This window comes from Pungitius pungitius, chromosome 19 (genome assembly GCF_949316345.1).
Source record: "Pungitius pungitius chromosome 19, fPunPun2.1, whole genome shotgun sequence".
In the NCBI taxonomy this organism is placed as follows: domain Eukaryota; kingdom Metazoa; phylum Chordata; class Actinopteri; order Perciformes; family Gasterosteidae; genus Pungitius; species Pungitius pungitius.
In genome coordinates, this window is record NC_084918.1 from 6,984,030 (window position 1) to 7,005,040 (window position 21,011).

At 41.0% G+C, this 21,011-nt stretch overlaps 2 protein-coding genes, 8 non-coding genes and 1 pseudogene across 11 annotated transcripts; all 11 read right to left on the bottom strand.

The window, feature by feature from the left end:
• Positions 1-6,802: 6,802 nt before the first annotated feature.
• si:ch211-171b20.3 (uncharacterized) lies at positions 6,803-10,361 on the bottom strand. Of its 2 annotated transcripts, XM_037455863.2 has the most exons (7): positions 9,978-10,360; positions 9,848-9,893; positions 9,511-9,602; positions 9,038-9,179; positions 8,513-8,620; positions 8,347-8,408; positions 6,805-8,133 (listed from the first exon to the last, which is right to left on the bottom strand). In XM_037455863.2, the coding sequence occupies exons 1-7, from the start codon at positions 10,189-10,191 to the stop codon at positions 7,994-7,996; spliced, it is 804 nt and encodes a 267-aa protein (XP_037311760.2). In that variant the 5' UTR covers positions 10,192-10,360; the 3' UTR covers positions 6,805-7,993. The 2 variants fall into 2 exon arrangements, with proteins under 2 accessions (XP_037311761.2, XP_037311760.2); XM_037455864.2 differs by lacking the exons at positions 9,511-9,602; positions 9,848-9,893 and having other exon boundaries at positions 6,803-8,133; positions 9,978-10,361.
• A 325-nt stretch (positions 10,362-10,686) lies between these two features.
• On the bottom strand, positions 10,687-13,478 carry LOC119198547 (large ribosomal subunit protein uL30-like; annotated as a pseudogene).
• Positions 10,899-10,991, bottom strand: LOC119199062 (small nucleolar SNORD12/SNORD106). The gene has a single exon (XR_005114617.1). It is a non-coding gene; the product is annotated as a small nucleolar SNORD12/SNORD106 (small nucleolar RNA).
• LOC119199064 (small nucleolar SNORD12/SNORD106) lies at positions 11,460-11,549 on the bottom strand. Its single transcript, XR_005114619.2, has one exon. It is a non-coding gene; the product is annotated as a small nucleolar SNORD12/SNORD106 (small nucleolar RNA).
• On the bottom strand, positions 12,211-12,302 carry LOC119199059 (small nucleolar SNORD12/SNORD106). Its single transcript, XR_005114614.1, has one exon. It is a non-coding gene; the product is annotated as a small nucleolar SNORD12/SNORD106 (small nucleolar RNA).
• LOC119199066 (small nucleolar SNORD12/SNORD106) lies at positions 12,616-12,706 on the bottom strand. Its single transcript, XR_005114621.1, has one exon. It is a non-coding gene; the product is annotated as a small nucleolar SNORD12/SNORD106 (small nucleolar RNA).
• A 542-nt stretch (positions 13,479-14,020) lies between the features above and the next one.
• rpl7 (ribosomal protein L7) lies at positions 14,021-17,665 on the bottom strand. Its single transcript, XM_037455865.2, has 7 exons — positions 17,563-17,665; positions 16,950-17,049; positions 16,672-16,838; positions 16,052-16,189; positions 15,562-15,671; positions 14,420-14,635; positions 14,021-14,066 (listed from the first exon to the last, which is right to left on the bottom strand). The coding sequence occupies exons 1-6, from the start codon at positions 17,574-17,576 to the stop codon at positions 14,427-14,429; spliced, it is 738 nt and encodes a 245-aa protein (XP_037311762.1). The 5' UTR covers positions 17,577-17,665; the 3' UTR covers positions 14,021-14,066; positions 14,420-14,426.
• LOC119199063 (small nucleolar SNORD12/SNORD106) lies at positions 14,278-14,370 on the bottom strand. Its single transcript, XR_005114618.1, has one exon. It is a non-coding gene; the product is annotated as a small nucleolar SNORD12/SNORD106 (small nucleolar RNA).
• Positions 14,894-14,983, bottom strand: LOC119199065 (small nucleolar SNORD12/SNORD106). The gene has a single exon (XR_005114620.1). It is a non-coding gene; the product is annotated as a small nucleolar SNORD12/SNORD106 (small nucleolar RNA).
• Positions 15,854-15,945, bottom strand: LOC119199060 (small nucleolar SNORD12/SNORD106). The gene has a single exon (XR_005114615.1). It is a non-coding gene; the product is annotated as a small nucleolar SNORD12/SNORD106 (small nucleolar RNA).
• On the bottom strand, positions 16,259-16,349 carry LOC119199067 (small nucleolar SNORD12/SNORD106). Its single transcript, XR_005114622.1, has one exon. It is a non-coding gene; the product is annotated as a small nucleolar SNORD12/SNORD106 (small nucleolar RNA).
• Positions 17,666-21,011: the final 3,346 nt, after the last annotated feature.

Below are 21,011 nucleotides of genomic sequence, written 5' to 3' on the forward strand. Positions count from 1 at the left end.
TTAGCCTAGCTTAGCATAAAGCAGGTGAAGTGTCTCCCTACCAGAACTGCTTTTTACAAAGTGGGGAAGCACATTGTCATTGCTAGGCAATCTCCAAGATGACAAGATTCTTGATTTAATTTGTTTATTAGCTTCACAGACGGAACCGCGCTAATCTTTCTTTCCCACAGCGTCTCGCCTTCACTGTAAATGAAGCTTCTTACTCATCGGACCGTCGCAGGAAGGTGCTGTTAATCGAAAGCGATCAAGCGAACCCCGAGCGACCGCAGGTGTATTTTTAGAGTAGCGATCCGTTGCAGGGCCGTGAGCTGGAGCCACAGTGTACATGCAACTATTTGCACGGCGGGGTGGGGGCCTCTATTTCCAACTCCTGACCCATTCATTTCATACTGTAATTCTGGAGAGGCATGTCCGTGACAATCTTATCTCATTAGTATTATGGATTATCGCAACTGTGAGATTCAGACACGCTTAAAGTACAAAGTATGTACTGAGTATGTCTGATGGGAAGTTTTCAATTAATAAAAGGCGATAACATTTTGCCACATTTTACAACACATCGCTGTGTAAAAGGAAGGGTTCCTTCGTGCATGCATTCGCTTGATTAAAAAGAAATAGACGGCAATAAGTGTGTTTGCTCAAGGAGCCTGAATGTCTGAGGATGTTGTGAACTCCTGATGGTCAGCTTTTATTTGAGCAGTTCCTCCTTCATCTCATGGGAAACAAATGAGGCCTCTGCAGGGAGCTCCCCATGCCCACTGCTGTAGAAGGAGGCGAGATTTGTAATTGTCTGGGTGCTTTTCCTTCTGCTCTCTTGAGAAAATAGCTCGCGGAGGGGGGTCCGTTTTGGGCCCTTTGATTCTTCTTCTCGCCATAAACGGGTAGGTCAACTGGCAGTAACAGCCTTCATCTTTCACCATAATCATCTGCGGCAGCATCACGGAGGAGCATGTGTCTGAATCAGTGTATAGTAAAGTTTGAGGGGTTTGAACCCAGGCTGACCTCTGAAGTAGAAGATCCCCCCCCCCCCAATGAAAACTGTTTTCCAAAAGAGTCCCATAAACATCACTGAAGCTGACACACACAAACACACCCGCACACACACACACTCACACACTGTATTTTCAGTTCTTATCTGATCCGCCCTCTGATGCGGGTCTTCCGGCTTTATCAGTTTGCTGTGGCTCCACCACGTTGGAAGTGCACATCAAAGCCTGTGTGTTTTACATCTGACAGACCCCCCCCCACCCCAACCCTCTCCCCCCGACCCGGGACCTCCTTCTCCTGCTGCGCACTTGTCAGAGACAATCAGCCTTCCTACAGTAACACACCCCCTCTGAGTTTCCTCAGTGCATGTGAGGAGAGAGGAAAGGAGAGCGCGCCGCGGTAGATGTGGTCTTCAGATTGTGAACCGCGTGTGTGTGCGTGTGTGTGTGTGTGGGGGGGGGGGCGGGGGGGGATGTGTGTTTACGGTCTTCAAGTCACGGCTGATCTCGTGGCAATCGCACAAGTTAAGTTATTTGACGGATTGGTGTGTGGACGTTGTGAGTGGAGTCGCTTCTGGAGCTGGGCGTCGAGCAGGCGGCCTCTCGCCTACGTGGGGAATGCAAGCCGCGGCCGTCCCCATGGTAACCGACGACATGGGTTGACGTGGTTCCCAAAGCCATTGTTGACAAATGTTCACCTTTATTGAACATTGTTGAACAAATGTTGAACCATTTTGTTCATTGTGGTACAGTATTTATAAGTTGTCATTGTTTCTTCCGCCTCTTTCTGAAGATTTGAATGCATTGAACGTATGACTCAAAGTAGAACTATCATGACCTCAAAAACTAAACAAATATTTGAACAATGATTGATTCTTCCTAATGAGTCCAGCCAGTTCCCCTCCCATGAATGGAAGTCTTTTGCCCACAACTACTCACATCTGCACTGTAAAAACACCAAATGCAAGTTCACCCACACCGTCGAAGCTGTTCTGCTGCATGGTCTTTTATACGTAACTCATGTGATCTATCATTCAATCTCAAATTTTACAAGTATATAAGTGTAGCACAAGTTGACGACTGGGAGAGTTACTTACTGTTGGAAGGGATTTGATGCTGTTTCAGTGTAATTAAAACAAATGTTTTGAATGTATACTGTATGTTGCGTCTTTATAGAAGTTCCTGGTTCTAAATTATAGAGTTACATTATAAACTATCGCAGTGTGCAATTTTAAATTCCTCAAATTATTCTGACTTACTAACTAACTAACTAAACCAAATTAAAGTGGAGAGTAATTACAATGTAAATGCATAAGTCAGTTTGATTTACAGGACAGTTAGTAGAAGTAAGAATTTGAAGTTATTACAACGTAAAATCATGAGTTATTAGAACTTACTGTTGAGTTGACAAAAAAAAGAATTCAGAGTTGAGCAAACTCAAAAGACAAACTTGAAATATTTAGTTTAATTTCCCAACTTAAAATTTTACCAAAGTTTGTTGCCTTGAAATTTTGAGTTCACCCAACTTTTTTTTTACAGTCAATTCAATTCAATTCATTTTATTTTGTATAGCCCAAAATCGCAAATTACAAATTTGCCTCAGAGGGCTTTACAGTCTGTACACATGCAACATCCTCTGTCCCGAAACCCTCACATCGGCACAGGAAAAACTCCCCAAAATATGAAAAAAACCCTTCAATGGGGAAAAAAGGGAAGAAACCTTAGGGAGAACGTCAGAGGAGGGATCCCTCTCCCGGGATGGACAGACTGCAATGGATGTCATGTGTACAGAATCAACAATGTAAAAGATGTACAATACATTCAATTTCTCTAACTGAAATGATACAAGTAATTGCAAGTAGCAGAAGAGGTGTACGGCAGGACCACTGCAGGGACAACCTCCATCAGATCGAACCACCATCCACAGAGGCTTCTGTGGGGAGGGAGAGCAGAAAGATGTTGGTTTTTGATGACAGTAATATGAATCATATTTAAAGTAATGATGATGGCAGCAGCAGGTGTCAGCAGAGCCATGAGCCAGGAGTCAGAACCGGGGTCCGCACGAAACTATGATCCACGGAGACCTGCTAGGCGAGAAAGCACAAAAAACTCCCGGAAAGAAGCTTAATTAGTGATGTACATTAATAAAGCATGGATGATTGTGGGAGGAGAGAGTGAGAGTGAGAGAGGGGCTCGGTGTGTCCTAAGAAGTCCCCCGGCAGTCTAAGCCTAGAGCAGCTTAACTAAGGGCTGGTCCAGGCTAACCTGAGCCAGCCCTAACTATAAGCAATATCAAAGAGGAACGTTTTAAGCTTTATCTTAAATGAACTGACCGAGTCTGCCCCCCGGACTGAAAGTGGAAGCTGGTTCAGTGTGGACATCTGTTTGACTTTAAAGGAGTGTACAAACATTATGTGTTTATGAGTTTCGGTACTTTGTTTTGGTGCTGCATTTGCTCATGCGATTACATTTTTTTTAAAGTATTTTATCTTATTCCTGGTGAATAGTGAGCCCGGCCAGAGCCATGAGTCACTGTTTAAAGAGTGGCAGTCGGATGTTTGACTTGGATTCTGTCATCACACCGCAGTCTTTGGGCCGAGGTTCATCTCGGAGACAGATAAGTGAGGTTGAACCTGTTGCAAAGAATTGTGTAAGATTTTTATTGTTCGTTTAAGTGGTGGTGACCTTTGATCAGACACTAATGTACAGTATATGTGTTTTTTTACCCCTGAACCTCATATCCCTGATAACTGACCCCTATTGAGTCGTATATAGTCCTATATGTGTGTATGTCAATGCCGACATTGAAAGTAGGGCTGGGCCAGATAAGTCAAGGTGTGTGTGTGGGGGGGGAGGGAATGACCCCTGACCCTGAGAGAGATGAGACGTCATGTAATAGTGATGACTACGAGCAAGGTGCATCCATCACTGGGGTTTCCATTAATCATATTGTAGAATGTCAGAGAGCAGTGGAAAGCTTATAGGCCCCTAAATGTCTGTGGGTTCATGTGTGTGATGCTCAGCATCAAGGACACGGGCCACTTTACAGATGCACAGTGACGCTTTGACTTCCGTACTGTTGGCAAACATGTCAAATCGTTCTTAGCTGGTGATAACCACACATATGGTGTTGAAATAATAAACTCCTCATCTGGCACAAACATGATCATGTGATACAAGTATTTTAAAGATCTCTTTTTTCAGAACAGGTCTAGTTGCCATATATCTGGCATAGTGTTTGACTTTGCTGTGATGGAAAAAGAAAAATAAGGTTGAAGGTGAATACACAGACAGGTTGCTATGGGACCAGGGACTGTTGACGCATGTCGCTTGTTAGCTCTATTATGCATTTCGGATCCTTAAGATCCTTAAGACCCGTTAACAAGCTTCCTCTGAGCCCAGACTGGTTTCACAATGGAGGAACTATCGGTTGGCGCCTTTTGACCTTTAAAGCAGGAATTTTTATTGCTTGGCTTGAAGCAACTTATGTTAATTTCTTTGTAAATAGAAGATACTGATCTAATGCTGATCTACCAAAACACAGGAAATAAAACATTTTCAAAACCTCATCAAATGTCTGTTTGATACCCCCAAATAATAAATTGACTTATATGTAAGCCAAGGAAAAACTCAGTTCTGAGTAGCAGAAACCCTAAAATGTTAAACATTACAATTATTAGGTATTAGGTAACTCATTTGGTCGATTGCTGGTATGAAGACATTGATTATAACTCTTTTAACTTCAGATAATGTGGCAGCACATTAAACAGTAATTAAAAAAGATAACGAAGCACTGATCTTTGGCGTTGTCTATTTCCCTCTCATACCGACCCAAACATGTTGAGGGCATTTTGGGTTTGAGGCAGATTTGGCAGACAGGCTACATTCTCTGATCCCGGCCCGATAGACTCAACTGGCACAACATCAGTCAGGTGACAACCGTAACACAACGGGGTTATTTTCCACAACCTGAGTGAACGTCCGTTTGAGGCGTGATGCAACAATGGATCATTCCCACCAACGGACCTGTGCTCTTAGTCGGGCCCCGTCCTGGTTAAGAGCCCAGTGGAACCACAGTGAAACCCAGTACAGCTCTTATTAAAGACCGGTTTGTTCCAGGTCATTTTGTTTCACTGCACTCTAAAAAGCCTGACCGTTAGAGCATGAACACAAGCCCTCCGACTTGAAAAAAAGAAGGGGATGGCACTGTGTTTCTAGGTCACCGTGCGTCCCTGAAACGCACACCTCGCACTCCGCTGGGAGGGAGGAACCCAAACAGAGCTCAGCATTAGACAGTGGATACGCTCCCTAAAACTGTTAATAGAGAGGTTTCAGTGAAGCATATTGAACGGAATCCCTCAACTTGAGTGGATCCCAATGCCTGGTGTCCTCTCTTTGTTGACTGTCCTCCCATCCATGTGCCCCCCCCCCCCCCCATTCTGTCGCCGCTGAGTCTGATCAAATGACCATGAAAAAAAACAAAAACCTTGATCATAATGTTCATCATCAGCTCTCAGGTCCCGGGATTCTGTAGCTTATTCCCAACATGTAGATTTGTCCAAAGAGGATTTGTCCGCTCACAGATGCTTTTACTACAAGCTAAATGGAAAAACAGTTAGTTTGATGTTTTTGTTGCATACCAAAGTATGCCATTTTTATGACAATCAAATAATAAAACGTTATTTATATTTTTGTGACATATAGTATGACAGTTTTAATCAAATTATGTTCATGGATGGCAAAGTAATGATATAATTGTTACAACTATATGGCATAAAATGAGTGTGATTTGTGACTATATTCTTTTCATTATTGGGGAATACAATGCTTTTTTGAGATTATTACTAATAATATAATATTATTGTATAATTTTCATAAGACTTGTATTCCTTTAATATTGTTTCTGATTTTTTTCTAGCATACTATACTAAGATTTATCTTGTGAAATGCATATGTATATTAAGAAGAATGTTATTCTATACAAACCATACACCATTTTAAAGACAACATTTAATGGTAAACTAAACTCTACCGCAAAACATGTGATTGTAAGGAAATTTTGCCACAAAAGAATCCTAAAAGTGGCACACTGTACTTTAACATTTATGATGTTATTGAATGATTCCAGTGGGCGTCTCTGTGTCTTTCGTCTTGTTGACTTTGTGTTGCAGCTTTCGGATCGTGAACTTGAGCCACACAGGTGTGGCTCTGATATCAGAGCTCATGGTGTTCCCTTGCTGACACTACTTTTGGTTTTTCTTTTGTTTTGTCGCAAGCTGCAGTCGATTTTCATAAATCTGCACACGATTCTTGCCTTTTAGGTTTGTTCGGGTCCTTACTGTTTTTTTCTGTAAATAGAAACGCTTATTTGTTACTTTTAAACTCGTCTGATCTATAATTTCTGTGTCAGCCAATGAGCAGGGACTCTGTGACATACAATTCAATGTTTTCATGGCACACTGTAATGTGACTTTTGTAACATCACTCACATATAGTATACCATAGTTGAACAATTGATAACTATACAGTAATATTAGTGTGTATGTGAATAATATATGAATATTGACTGAATTATTGCACACTAAATCTACAAAACCACAACACTCAACATACCAGGACTTTCTTTCTTGACATTTTTGACATGCTATACTGTGACTTTTGTATAGTATGTTATGTTTCAAATAACTGAAAAAAAATTGTCATACCATACAGTGACTTTTTTTCATCAACGTTTTTGACATAAAATACTGTGACTTTTATTGCTAAATATTTTTTTATTGAAATATTACTTTTTTCTCGGGAAAGGTATACTATACTACTGTCTTTTTTCCATCAAGGCATTTTTCAATCTTTCCTACGGACTTATTTTCCAGAAATTGTTCAACATGCTACACTATGACTTCTTTTGAGCACAGCGGTGCATTATACTTTGTGGAAAGTATCCTCTGCCATATATACTCAAATAGCAACAGGTCAATCATCAACAATGAATGAATATAAAACATCACGTCTCCTATATTTCTGCTTTAAATATTCACGCAATGACAACAGAAGTACAAATTATTTCACGGAAGATAAAATATAACGTCAATCTAATGTCCGAATAGAATTACATCATGTTTAACGAGCTGGATGACTGCAGCTGCTATGTCTTTGAATAATAACAAAACCCTCATTTCTCTCTTAACACCATGACTGTTGTCTTTGTCAAACGAAATGAACAAGACTATTCAGAGACATGAGCTGCAAACAATGCAGACAATGGGAATGTGCCACATTCCGGGATCTGGGGGCATAGTTTTGTATCGGTTTTGTAGATGTGGAATGCAGATACTGCTTCATCTCAATCATTTTGGCATTTTCGATAATTGCACTATTTGATAGTGGATGTGCCAAAAAGAAGGGGAATGCATGCTGCCTTTACTCGAGGAGCTAATGAACACAAATCGTGACCAAAATATGAAATCAAGATCTTCACAAAAGGATTAATAATCAGAAAAATAAATGTATTTAATTCAGGAAGACATTTAACAAGGCACAACAATGGTTTCCCTAAGCTAGTCAATATGTACAAAGTTTTTCCAATTGCTTAACTAGTGTAGAACTACTTGACAGCGTCTGCAACATAAGCAGGATACAGAGAGAATTATGGCAGCATTGCGTAACAGCCATTACAAGCTATTATGTCGAGTGGTAAAATACTAACAGCTGTGAGTCAGAATAGAAAATATTCATCATCACCATGTGAGCAGCAAATACTAATGCAATGCAATATACCGCGGTGAACAACACTACAAAACAAATAGAGCAAAAAACTCGGGTCAGGAATCCCAAAATGTGAAGAGCAGCCACGTTAAGCAGGAAACCAACACCACCGAGGACACACAAGCAGTCAGAGCGAGCCACTGGAGCGACAGCGGCCCTGATGTTTTATTTCGGTCGGATGCTGTTGGCACGGACTCGAAAGTTTTGATCCTTGACCAGTGCGACTGGGTGGAAGGTGATTGTCAGGATGCAGTCTTCTTAGGTTTCCCCTTTTTCTTGAGCTTTTCTTGCCTTTCGGTCTCACCCTCTAGAGAGGATAGCTCGGATATCCTGTGGATGAAGGAGCGAGGCGCTCCGACCACTGGGTCCGGATAGGACGGGCCTGCCGGGCGAGAGACCCGAGAAAGATGAATGGAAAGAAGAAGAAGAAGAAGAAGAAAGAGATCTACGACACGATAGAGACACAGAGAGAACTCGTATACTTCTGTTCGCCAAAAACAGTAACACACACACACACACAGAAAGTTGCGTTCTCCTTGCTACACAGATGAGGAGGTACCAAGAGGCTCGACCTCACAGCACCAAAATAACTCACTCTTTTGACGGAGGTCTTTAACGTTCAGCAGGTTGCAGCAGGTGGGATTGTTCAACTTCGGCCTGCGGAACAGAGGAAACGCAGAAGAGGTGTAGGTTGTGTGAAATAATCAAGAGAATGATTCATTGGTCTGGTCTCATTCACTTCACATATGGGTGAAAAATACCTGGTGAGCTTGCAGTTTTCCTTCGTAAAGGCGTTTCTGCCATTGAGGACTAGAGTGGAGGGAAAGAGGATGGCTGGAGTTGTATTGAGTTCAAATCTTTTGGGGTAGCTAGGAGACAGAATGGCGGACGTTATGAAAATATGAAACATATAACCTTTGCGATTTCACATAAACATCTTTATGAAGATCCACCTATTCTCCCGTAAGAGAAGTTTTCATTGTCTCCCAAATTGTTCAAAGGTTGTGAAAGTGCTATCCAACTATACTGATTCCGACAAATTGAAGACTAAAAGTATTTAGTGATTATGATCTCGAAATTATGCAATCCAACAGTGATTGTTTTAGCTAGTCCGATATTGCCGGAATATCAAAAATTTGTCAGTTCAGTGTATAAATGTATATATTTTTACATATGAGAAAAGTGATTAAATGTAATTACTGCAATCTTTGCAGCTGTCCTCAGAAATAGGCTGTGAAGAACACATGTAGAAGTGTAGGGTTGAGTGACATTAATCCACTGGTTACCACAGGGTGAAAGGCCGCCCTGAATGGCTGTGGGAAAGCTGCTCGGAGAGGCTGAAGGGATGCAGGTCGCCCCCCGGTCTGCGCACGTGGTAGTTTTTCGACAGCTGAGGAATCACAGTTGTGGTCCTTTCTATCCTTGCACCTGAAAATAATTGGATTCATATATTCAGAGGTAACGTCGGATCTTACAATCATTTTATAAAAGGATGTATTAAAAGAAAAGGTGTAAACAAGCAAAATTGCAAATATATTGTTTTCAAAGATACTAATATAACTAATGTATTTAAATTTCCACTTGACTGAAATGAGACCTGGGCTCATTATGTGGGACAGCTCCACCTACTGGCAGTCAGGCTACAATCCAGGAAGTAGCCTCACAATCAGTGTATCCAAATATATATTATGTACAAATACTCATATATACACATAAATGCAATGATGAAAGGAAAGCAATCATTTTTCAGGTTTCTTACACTGTTTATCAAATAGAAAGTGTCTCCCACAGATGTCCTTCATGTCATTGTTCTCATGTTGCAGTCCTACCTCACTGGCCAATTTAGGTGACCTACAGATTGAAGATAAATTAGATCGCACGCATGGATTACAGATGAGAATATCAACCAGGAATAATGTGTGCCTTTGCCCATGAAAAGCTAGTAAGTGTAAAATGTATTGTGCCTTCACGTGGATCTGCCCACTAAATATTCGGATGATTCGCTGGTCTCTCCAAAGACATAAAGGGCACATGACATTTATATACTTATATAGCATCAGGAAACGAGAAAATCAAAATGCCTAGACACATCTTACCCTGCAACTATAAAGCCGCTAAACAAGCTTCTCCAAGCCGTCGGCTCTGCAACAGAGATGAAGGGCGGTGCGCATTAATGCGACGCCCAGACGGCGCAAGGCGAGTGACTCCGGCAGCGCGCCTACTTACTGCTCAGCGGTTGTATCGCGGGCAATTTCCTCCGCATGTGATTATTTTGTCCGAGAGCCGGGTGTCCACCCGCTCCCACCGCGAGGCGGCTGTGTGCCGGGTACCTCAGGCTAACCGGGTCAGGGCCGCGCCGGGTGTCACCGGAGCGCTCCTCCGGGGCGGCGGACAGCGGCGCGTCGACCTGGAGCGTCATCACGCTGGAGTTGATGTACATCGTTTGCACCGCAAAAATGTCACGGATCGAACATCGGAGCCATGGTTCCTATGAGCAACCTCGTAAAAGACGAGGGCCTCCCCCGAGAGGCAATGAGAGGCTGCGGCGGACCGCGGTCGGTGCAACAGAGTCAACGTCACCATGGAAACGGGCTTCACGAAAACCGTTACTCGGTTTCTGCTCCTTTAATCTTCATCATAGTAAGTTATATGTGCAATGTACTTATTAAAGAGCCACCTCCACTTCATCAAAAACGTTATTCAATTGGACTGAGCTGCGAAAGCGCTGTCTGACCCCCTGTCCTTATAATTATCAAAATGTATGCATAACACTGAATTAAATGCCACAGTCCTTATAATTATCAAAATGTATGCATAACACTGAATTAAATGCCACAATCACATCAATGATGAGACGACAGTTTTCCTCCAATATTTTATTGTACATTGAGTCCTTTGGACACGTGAAAAAGACAAGTTAAATGGAGAAACCAAATATGGTGTTCTGGATGCATTGCCAGAAACAAGTTCAACCAGTGCACAACTCACTCTTCATTGTATTGGAAATGTATTAACATGGCAACAGGTCCTTAAATTATTGTATAAACTATACAATTTCGGCCATTACAACATTCAAGTTACCATATAGCTTTATTTGATGCAATTCATTGCTCCGGGGTTCTAGATAATTGGACGTTTACTGGCTTAGATGTGGTTTCAGTCATATTTGGCTTAATTTCAGCTGGTTTTCACCATAGTCGATAAGATGGGGAAAAAAGATTGTACATCATTAACCACAGCTAATAAGCCATCTTCATCCTTCTAGCTCTGTGCCCTGGCTACAACTCACCATAATATTAGTTCCTCCTGATCATTCGGTTGATCTGATCCTCCCGGTTGGCGGCGTCTCCTCCCTCCAGTGTGTGGTCTTCTTGTTCATGCCACCGCGGGGTGACGACAGCTTGAAGGGCCACAGGAAGTTGTTGGCAGACTTGAAGTTCTTTCCAACTGTGTAAATCTCGTGGATGAGGTCTTCAACACAGATGATGCCATATTTGCCTGAGGATCAAAAAGGCAGCAAGCTCAATACATTCAACAGCATAGCTTTTGGCGCACTAAAAAGCTTTATGTGAAAACATAAAATTGAATGAATTTATATTTATTATTGATAAGCCAATTTACCTAAACATATCAGACAGCAAGTTAAAATGGAATCTGAGGAGTGAGGGTAGCGTTCAATCAATCCCAGTGTTCAGGTCACTGTTTTTGTTTGTGGTTTCAGATACAACTGGCTTAGTTTGAGGTTTTCTCACCATGTACGATAAGACGGGGAAAAAAGTGTACATCATTAACCACATGTAGCACTACTCACTCCTTAATACAGCTCACCTTTTGACTCTGCTGTTGAATGGCTTAGATGCAATTAACACTATAACTCTGCCATGACCATATTCCTAAAGAAATAATTATAATTGGGGAAGTGTTGGGGGAGTGTTGATTATTATTTAGTACAATCTTCTCTCATAGCAGATGTATACTGTGTTATGTACATACTCATGTCCTTTGTCCAAATGGACATTTGTACAAATTATGAAGAGGTTCCTTAGGCGTTCCCTAAGAAACTGCACCTGAGAGACTGGAACAAATGGAAAGACAACCCCAAAACGCCGCTTTTGGCTCCACGTCTGTCCCCAGCACAAAAAATAAAGGCATCAAGTTTACATACCAAGGGCCTTCTCCACCAGAGCGTTGTCAGTGAGGGCAATGCGACGTTTCCTCATCCTGCCATGGCCACGTTTGTAGATGAGCTCACGCACAGACTTCAGGTTGGGGTACCTGGTGGAACAACAGATAATACACAGATATGAAATGAGCTCATATCAAACCTGGCCACGTATTTACAAAATACAAACATTTGCATGAAGCCAGTATGCTGGGCATCATTAGTAAATGGAGAAACCAAGTTGACCAATGAGTTACAAATTCATGTGTAGAATTGTTTATACTACAGTTTCCATGTAATGTGGTTTCAGACTAAACTGGCTTAGTTACAGTCAGTATTCACCATGGTCGATAAGATGGGGAAAAAAGTTAAGCATCATCAACCACATTACAGAGATAACATTTGTGGTCACTAATACAATGTTGATTTCAGCACACAATGAATTGTGTCTGCATTTTGAGGTCGACGTCAAGTTTTAGTGACAGCCTTAATTACCCCCAAGCGATGTAAGGCTCAGCAATCCTGAGCATGTTGATTGAAGCCTTGTTCAGTCTGACAAACACACCGTTGAAGATCTGGCGCAGACGAAGCAGCTGCAGAACTTTGCGGACCTTGGGGCTGACACCATTGATACTGAAAGAAAAATAGACGGCACCGATTAGCACATAGCATTGATGTGCAGCGTCCTCATCAATTTGGTTGATTGTGGTTTCAGAATATTTGGCTTATTTTGCATGAATGTATCAGCATAGTCGATAAGACGGGGAAAGAATTGTTCATCATTAACCACACAAAAAACTATGCATTTGCAGACAGTACCTTTACATGGATTGCAATAGGAACCAGATTTAAACATAGTGAAGGAAACCAATGTGCATAGAGTAATTCAGGTAGTACTGGCATTCATGCCAGTCTCAGAAGGGGTTCATTTAAGGCAAATCATGGATAAGGCTTTTAAAATTAGCAGCATAGCAGGTGAGCAGCTACAAACTGCTGTTTCAACTGATCAAACACCACACTCATCACGTCTAATAGCAAATGTAGCAATCCATGTAAATCTCACTGGTTTTGTCTGCCATGCGTTACATTTATGCCTAGACACTGACTGAGCTCACCCTCTGATCCTGACAGCAAAGGCCAGTTTGGGCTCAGCAGGCACATAGAAGTTTCCCACTTTGCGAGCAGTTGGCCCAGGCGAATCTCACGCCGGTACATCTGCCTGCACTCCTTGTGGTACTTCTCAGCCCTCTTGTAGATCAGTTTCCTGGTCACTTTGCAGGCCTGCGCAAAAAGGAAAAACAGTCAGCACGAGAATTGATGAGCCTATGGACATGTGCACCAGAGACAACATGACCCGAGATACATAAAAAATAAAGCAGGCCAATACACACCTTTTCATCAGCCAGCATCATCTTGACACATGCGCCCTTCATGGTGGCAAAGGCCTTTTGCCTTTTCAAAAGGCCCTCAGGGACTCCCGGTACTTTGTTTCCTGTTGGGACGCAAAATATTAAACAAGTGGAGCAACATTGACAAACTGGTATTCTCATATGAATTAGCTATTAAGATATTTTTAAAAACCTCATCTTTGCTGGTAGATGCTGGCCCAAGCCTCTGCGGCGCGTCATCACGCTGGAGTTGATGTACATGTTTGTACCGTAAAGGTTTACCGATCTCATACATGACCCATGGTTCATATGAGTAACCTCGAAAAAGACTAGACTGCCTTCCCGAGATGCAATGTGATGCTGCGGCTGACAGCAGCCGATGTAACCCAGTCTCAACGTCACTATGGAAACGGGGTTCACAAAAACCTGTTATTCTGTCCCATGCCTAAAATATATTTAACGTTTTTACCTCCTTTAATGTCCAGTATAAATTGATAAAAATATGACTACATTTGTTATACGTGCCATGCAGATTTGTTGTTTTCCTTCACTTGTCCTTGCAGAGCAATATGTGGCTGAACAGTTCAAGACTAAGTCCACTACATTCAAAACCTTTAACCAGCTGCTCAAGTGCTGTCTGACCCTCTGCCAATTACAACTTATGCAAAAACTGCATACTAAAGTAAAATAGCAAATTCACATCAATGATGAGAAGACAATAGTTTTCCTCCAAGATTTTATTGTACATTTGAGTCCTTTGAACACCTGAAAAAGAGGGGGAAAAAAAATATTTAATTGGAGAAATGTTTAGAAACTGAAGAAATAAGTTACACCAGTACGCAACAGCCATTCGTTTTAACGCATGTTTTTGGAACTGTTTTAACATGGCAAAGGGACCTTAAATTTTGTAAACTATGTAGTAGCAATAATTAAGCTATTTTTTTACGTTGTAGATTATTGGACGTTTGATGGCTTGGATGTGGTTTCAGTCATATTTGGCTTAATTTCAGCTGGTTTTCACCATAGTCGATAAGATGGGGAAAAAAGATTGTGCATCATTAACCACAGCTAATAAGCCATCTTCATCCTTCTAGCTCTGCGCCCTTGCTACAACTCACCATAACGTTAGTTCATCCTCCTGATCATTCTGTTGATCTGATCCTCCCGGTTGCCGGCGTCTCCTCCCTCCACAAAGTGTGTGGTCTTCTTGTTCATGCCACCGCGGGGTGACGACAGCTTGAAGGGCCACAGGAAGTTGTTGGCAGACTTGAAGTTCTTTCCAACTGTGTAAATCTCGTGGATGAGGTCTTCAACACAGATGATGCCATATTTGCCTGAGGATCAAAAAGCAGCAAGCTTAATACATTGAACAGCATAGCTTTTGGCACACTAAAAGCATTATTTAATTATGTGAGATCAGTGAACACAAGGGGGTAAAAATTAATGACATTATAAAGCCTGAAAATTATACGGGATGAATCATTGATAAGCATTTTAACCCAGACTAGTGCATATTATCCAAACATGTCAGACTTCTATTAAGCCATAATGCAATCTGAGGAGTGAGGGTAGCGTTCAAGTCACTGTTTTTGTTTGTGGTTTCAGATACAACTGGCTTAGTTTGAGGTTTTCTCACCATGTTCGATAAGACGGGGAAAAAAGTGTACATCATTAACCACATGTAGCACTACTCACTCCTTAATACAGCTAACCTTTTGACTTTTCTGTTGAAAGCCTTTTTAGATGCATTGACACCATATCTGCCATGACCATATTCCGCAAGTAATTCTGATTAGGGAAGTACAAATTCTCTTTAAGGAGAATCTTATAGAAGCACATGCATTCTGTGTTATGTACACACTCTTGTCCTCTGTCTCAAAACAAACTACAATTACCACATCTGGTAAATGGAAATTCTTGACTAAAAAGTCACGTTGCAGCTCACATCCATGTCTTTCCACAATGTCCTCCTTAATTTGATCCTATTTGGAAATGTATACTCGAAATTGATATAATTGGTACATCTGTTTTTCAGTTATGGTGAAAAAAACGTTTTGAAAAGATCACAAGACCGCCAAAATTAAATAAATCAGTTAATCTTAAGTCCAGATGGACGTTTATACAAATTATGAAGAGGTTTCTTCAGAGTTACAAGAAAATGCACGACAGACGGGACCAAATGGAATGACATCTGAAAAACTGTTTTTGGCTCCACGTCTGTCCCCAGCACAAAAAATAAAAAGGCATCAAGTTTACATACCAAGGGCCTTCTCCACCAGAGCGTTGTCAGTGAGGGCAATGCGACGTTTCCTCATCCTGCCATGGCCACGTTTGTAGATGAGCTCACGCACAGACTTCAGGTTGGGGTACCTGGTGGAACAACAGATAATACAAGGATATGAAATGAGCTCATATCAAACCTGGCCACGTATTTACAAAATACAAACATTTTCATGAAGCCAGTATGCTGGGCATCATTAGTAAATGGAGAATCCAAGTTGACCAATGAGTTACAAATTCATGTGTAGAAACGTTTATACTAGTTTTCATGTAATGTGGTTTCAGACTAAACTGGCTTAGTTACAGTCAGTATTCACCATGGTCGATAAGATGGGGAAAAAAGTTAAGCATCATCAACCACATTACAGAGATAACATTTGTGGTCACTAATACAATGTTGATTTCAGCACACAATGAATTGTGTCTGCATTTTGAGGTCGACGTCAAGTTTTAGTGACAGCCTTAATTACCCCCAAGCGATGTAAGGCTCAGCAATCCTGAGCATGTTGATTGAAGCCTTGTTCAGTCTGACAAACACACCGTTGAAGATCTGGCGCAGACGAAGCAGCTGCAGAACTTTGCGGACCTTGGGGCTGACACCATTGATACTGAAAGAAAAATAGACGGTACAGATTAGCACATAGCATTGATGTGCAGCGTCCTCATCAATTTGGTTGATTGTGGTTTCAGAATATTTGGCTTATTTTGCATGAATGTATCAGCATAGTCGATAAGACGGGGAAAGAATTGTTCATCATAAACCACACAACAAACTACGCATTTGCAGACAGTACCTTTACATGGATTGCAATAGGAACCAGATTTAAACATAGTGAAGGAAACCAATGTGCATAGAGTAATTCAGGTAGTACTGGCATTCATGCCAGTCTCAGAAGGGGTTCATTTAAGGCAAATCATGGATAAGGCTTTTAAAATTAGCAGCATAGCAGGTGAGCAGCTACAAACTGCTGTTTCAACTGATCAAACACCACACTCATCACGTCTAATAGCAAATGTAGCAATCCATGTAAATCTCACTGGTTTTGTCTGCCATGCGTTACATTTGTGCCTAGACACTGACTGAGCTCACCCTCTGATCCTGACAACAAAGGCCAGTTTGGGCTCAGCAGGCACATAGAAGTTTCCCACTTTGCGAGCAGTACGGCCCAGGCGAATCTCACGCCGGTACATCTGCCTGTACTCCTTGTGGTACTTCTCAGCCCTCTTGTAGATCAGTTTCCTGGTCACTTTGCGGGCCTGCGCAAACAGGAACAGCAATCAGCGCGAGAACTGATGAGCCTATGGATATGTGCACCCGAAACAACATGAACCGAGTAAAACAAAACTTTTACACACTGAATTACGCACCTTTTTATCAGCCAGCATCTTCTTGATGCGCGCGGCCTTCATGGTGGCAAAGGCCTTTCGCCTTTTCAAAAGGCTCTCAGGGACCGCCGGTACTTTTTTTCTGTTTTGGGCAAAACAAAACATTACAAACAAGTCGAGACGTTGACAAATACAGGTATTCTCATACTAATTAGTTATTATGGTGTATATTTTAAAAAACCACATCATAGCTAGTACATGCTAGCTAGCTATGTTAGCTAACTAGCCATTACCGGCTCCCAAACATTCATTCTTCTGATTTCACCAGAGACCTACAGACGGTTCATGAAAGAAATAACAGCAACACTAAAGACAAACTATGATAGCCGATTCCTAAGTGTTTTTACGATTAGGACCATCAGCTAGCTTCTTATCGAGTGCAGGGAGGCGGTAGAGAGAGCCATGTTGCAGTACTGAGGGCTACACACAAGAAACCGTAAAGTGACAATAACCACGAAAATAACGATAATCATAAACAATACAACTATAACTACGGTGTGCGCAAACTACACAATCTATACAAGACGTAAAATGAACAAAGATGACTATTTTAACAGCAGATGTGCTTAGATTTTCTCAAGGCACAAACACTCACTCTGCGTCCGCCATTGCGTCCACCGAGAAAGAGGGATTCCGGTTTGCGCATGTCCGCGTTAAAGGATTTAGGACCTAAGACCTCAACAGGCTGTCCTTACAGGTGCCTGATGTGTACATTTACTTGGCAATTCAAGCTTTAATTCTTATTCGTATCTATGTGAATGTGAAATTGTATTTAAAAAATAAAATGCTTGAATGCTTTCTTAAAATGCAGTTGGTTGAATGGCACGGAAATATACCGTGTCTCTCAGTAAGACTTGTTTTAGTGTTCCTAAAACTTCAACAGAGGATGCTAACATTGAGCTAACTTTGGAATATCCATTCTGTCATAAATTACTATATTTTGGTACAATATGTGTATTCATTAAAGAGAAATACATCACATAGGCTCGGACACACAAAGTAAAACACAAGGCCAAATGGGGACAGGCAGAGAGGTAGGAAAATAACCAAGGACATTAAGGCTCTTTATTCTGAAGACTGTTAAGTTAAACTAGAAAATGCATTTCCTGCTGAAAATGCGTTGGAATGCATAAAGCTGAAATTCATTTCAGAAAGTTGCTTAAAGTACAGCAATGAAAAAAGCTGAAATTAATTATAAACATTGCTGAAACAATAGACAATAGAGAAGCTGAAATGGTCCCGGAGCCAGACAAGTTGAGAACCACTGGTCATGAGCAGTTCCCTTATTTTATCATTGACGTTAGTCGTCCCTCGGGAAGCCCTTCAGCTCTGGGCCCGAGGCAATTGCCTGGGTTGCCTATTATAATCAGCTGTAGTACTAATACTATTAGTCACAGTAGAATTTGTAGTTATATCAGTAGTAGTTGTAGTATTAATAGCAATAGAAATAATATTATTGAGAGTAAAAGTAGTTTCATTGGTAGTAGTGAAATTATTAAAAACAGTAAAAACTAATAGTACTTTTTATACTAGTAAGAGTAGTCAAATCAGTTGCAGTGTCACTATTACTGGTAGTATTTGTATTTCAGTACTGCTAATAGTAGTATAAGTAGTAAGAGTCGACAGAATGTTTGTTATTCAAACTAAGAAGTTATTAATTGATGGGCCTCATCAAACATTACAGTAAGAATTGGGGGGTGGAGAAGGTAAGGAGGTTCTGAAATGTCCTCTGTAAGACCTAAATACCTGTCATATTTCATATACTGATCTTATTTATTGAATTGACCACCCGTGAAATAAGTCTAGGCTTCAAGAGCGAAAAGTACAATACATCTCACTCAAATGTAAAAAGAAACATGAAATTGTAATAGTGTTTGTGGATTGTAAACCTGTTAAATTTATGCCGAACCTACAGAACAATTGGAAACAGTGTCAACACCAACAAAGGGAGCTCTTTATGAGTGTGAAAATTAATATAATATCTCAAAGAACCATATAAAAACTATGGAAGTAAATCTGTGCCATCAGGGGTTGAAATAAAAAGGTGATTGAATTTCTAGCACTGAATATTTATGCATTGAAATTATGTACCTGAATGTTTTTCAACATTAAAACACCGCAAAAAATTCAACCTAAAAAAAAACAACTGAAATGACGGTTCCAATATTCAGCCCAAAAAATGTCAACCTTGAGACATCAACATCCGGGACACTAAGGAAGAGCAATCGATTCTAGATTGAAGATCAGGAGCGTGCGTCAAGCAAAAGGAGCGAGCACCCAAAACACCTTCGGCTTCGGATTGTAGCCATGTCCAATAATAACGTTGTTTTGTAAGTGAAGGGCGAAATGCTGCAGCTGAGTGCAGGCAAGCTGACGAGCAAAGGGAGGAAAGATGAGGGTTTATAGTCTGGCACGCGTACTGATGACTACTACCCCGCCTGGACCCGACAGGTATGGGTCAGGAAGTTCACACCCGACCCCCCTCCCCACCTCCTCTTGCCCTCCTCCCCGAGGGTTGAACACGAATAATGAATCGTGGCTCCGTATGGCGAGTGCTGAGGAGACCAGATACTGTAACGGCAAGAGCTGACAGCTCTTCTCCACTCCGAGGGCCAGGCCTAATTACAGTTATTTTTAATGATTCAGAAGGAAGCTAATGTTGTTCAGGATACATCTGTGTTGTTTTACAAGCTCAACACTGCTTTGATATCAATTGTGCTTCCATCCCTAAATGCAGTTTTCATGTCTCTATGTGTTTTAAAACTGCTCAACTAGCAGTTTACAAAACATGTACCTGTCGGCAGTTTTGTATTGGGGCCTATGGGGCTTGGGACAGACTTTGTTTCACTCCCGGGCTCCTCAAAAAGTAAAAAACTGTGGGATTCCATACTCATGTGAGTCCGACCAGCACAAGCACAGCATTGTTTTGATCCAAAAACGAGGCTTGAAAAGTGAATATTGTGCCTTTTTTTTTACTGAACCTTTTTCTTACTGAACTCCCACTCTGGTCCACTCTAAGAAATGCAATACACACTAATGTAAAACTCAGAAACGGACCCAAAAACCAATGAAACATAATTAGTGATTAAGAAAAAAGTACAATAGATATCAACAAGCAGTTTTTTTAAATAAAATAGTTTAGACTTTTGTCAACATTTTAAAGATTAAATGGTGAAAGATTGGCGAAGCTGAAAAAGTTGAAATTTGAAATTCAAACTCCATTTGAAAACCATGTTTAAAAAGTTTATGAATTTAATTAACTTAAATTATAAGAGCTAGAAAGCTGAACAGTCATAGCACCCCTCCCCTAAACATTTTAATATTTGAACGGTTTAAATAGCTGAAAGTGTGAAGGAGTTGAAACGTGCAACGGAAGAAATAGAAGAAGTTGAATAAAGATTCGAAGAACAATACTTGGAATGCATCAATGCATTCCAACAATTATAGCATCCACTTCATAATGCTACAAAATAAGTTAACACCACGTTTTAAATACCGGGAAGAAGAATATTAAATCTAAAATTGTGGACAGGCTTTTTAGTAAATGTTCCTTAATGGTCCATCTAAAAAAAATGCCATGGAAAATAAAATCAAAATCTTTTAAAGGAAACATTGGTCCACTGGGTTTGATTTCTGGTACTTTGCATACTCTCATAACCCCGGAGGTGATGGAAGTGTTGTGCGCTCGATGAGCCGGCAGAGGGAGCTAACGCTTCATTCTGCAGCCCTGGATCACAGTGCGTCCATTCTCGTTCCGGTCGTGGATGTTCCCTTCGCTGAACCTTTACGCGTAATCCTCGATCTCACTGGAAATCTATTTAAGCATTTTCAAAATTCGGTCTGTGTGACGCCAAGAAAAGTAATTCTAATACAAATAATATGTCTGTATGCAAAATCACATATTTTGCATATAAGGTTATGTATAGTTTGGTGAGGTAAAATCATTGTAAGAAACCTATATTAATAGCTTCCCTATGAATAATGCATACTATGTAAGGGATCATCAGATTGGCTTTAATACTAGATTACATGTTACATACATAA

Coding starts and splice junctions, on each gene's coding strand:
- si:ch211-171b20.3 (XM_037455863.2), bottom strand. CDS start 10,191: ATGTACATCAACTCCAGCGTGATGACGCTCCAGGTCGACGCGCCGCTG. Junction 8,621..9,037: donor GGGCGGCCTTTCACCCTGTG/GTAACCAGTGGA, acceptor TCTGTCTCCTAG/CTACCCCAAAAGATTTGAAC. Junction 8,134..8,346: donor TAAAGACCTCCGTCAAAAGA/GTGAGTTATTTT, acceptor CTCGCCCGGCAG/GCCCGTCCTATCCGGACCCA.
- rpl7 (XM_037455865.2), bottom strand. Junction 16,839..16,949: donor AGATGCTGGCTGATAAAAAG/GTGCGTAATTCA, acceptor CTGTTTGCGCAG/GCCCGCAAAGTGACCAGGAA. Junction 14,636..15,561: donor TCTGGTGGAGAAGGCCCTTG/GTATGTAAACTT, acceptor TTTGATCCTCAG/GCAAATATGGCATCATCTGT.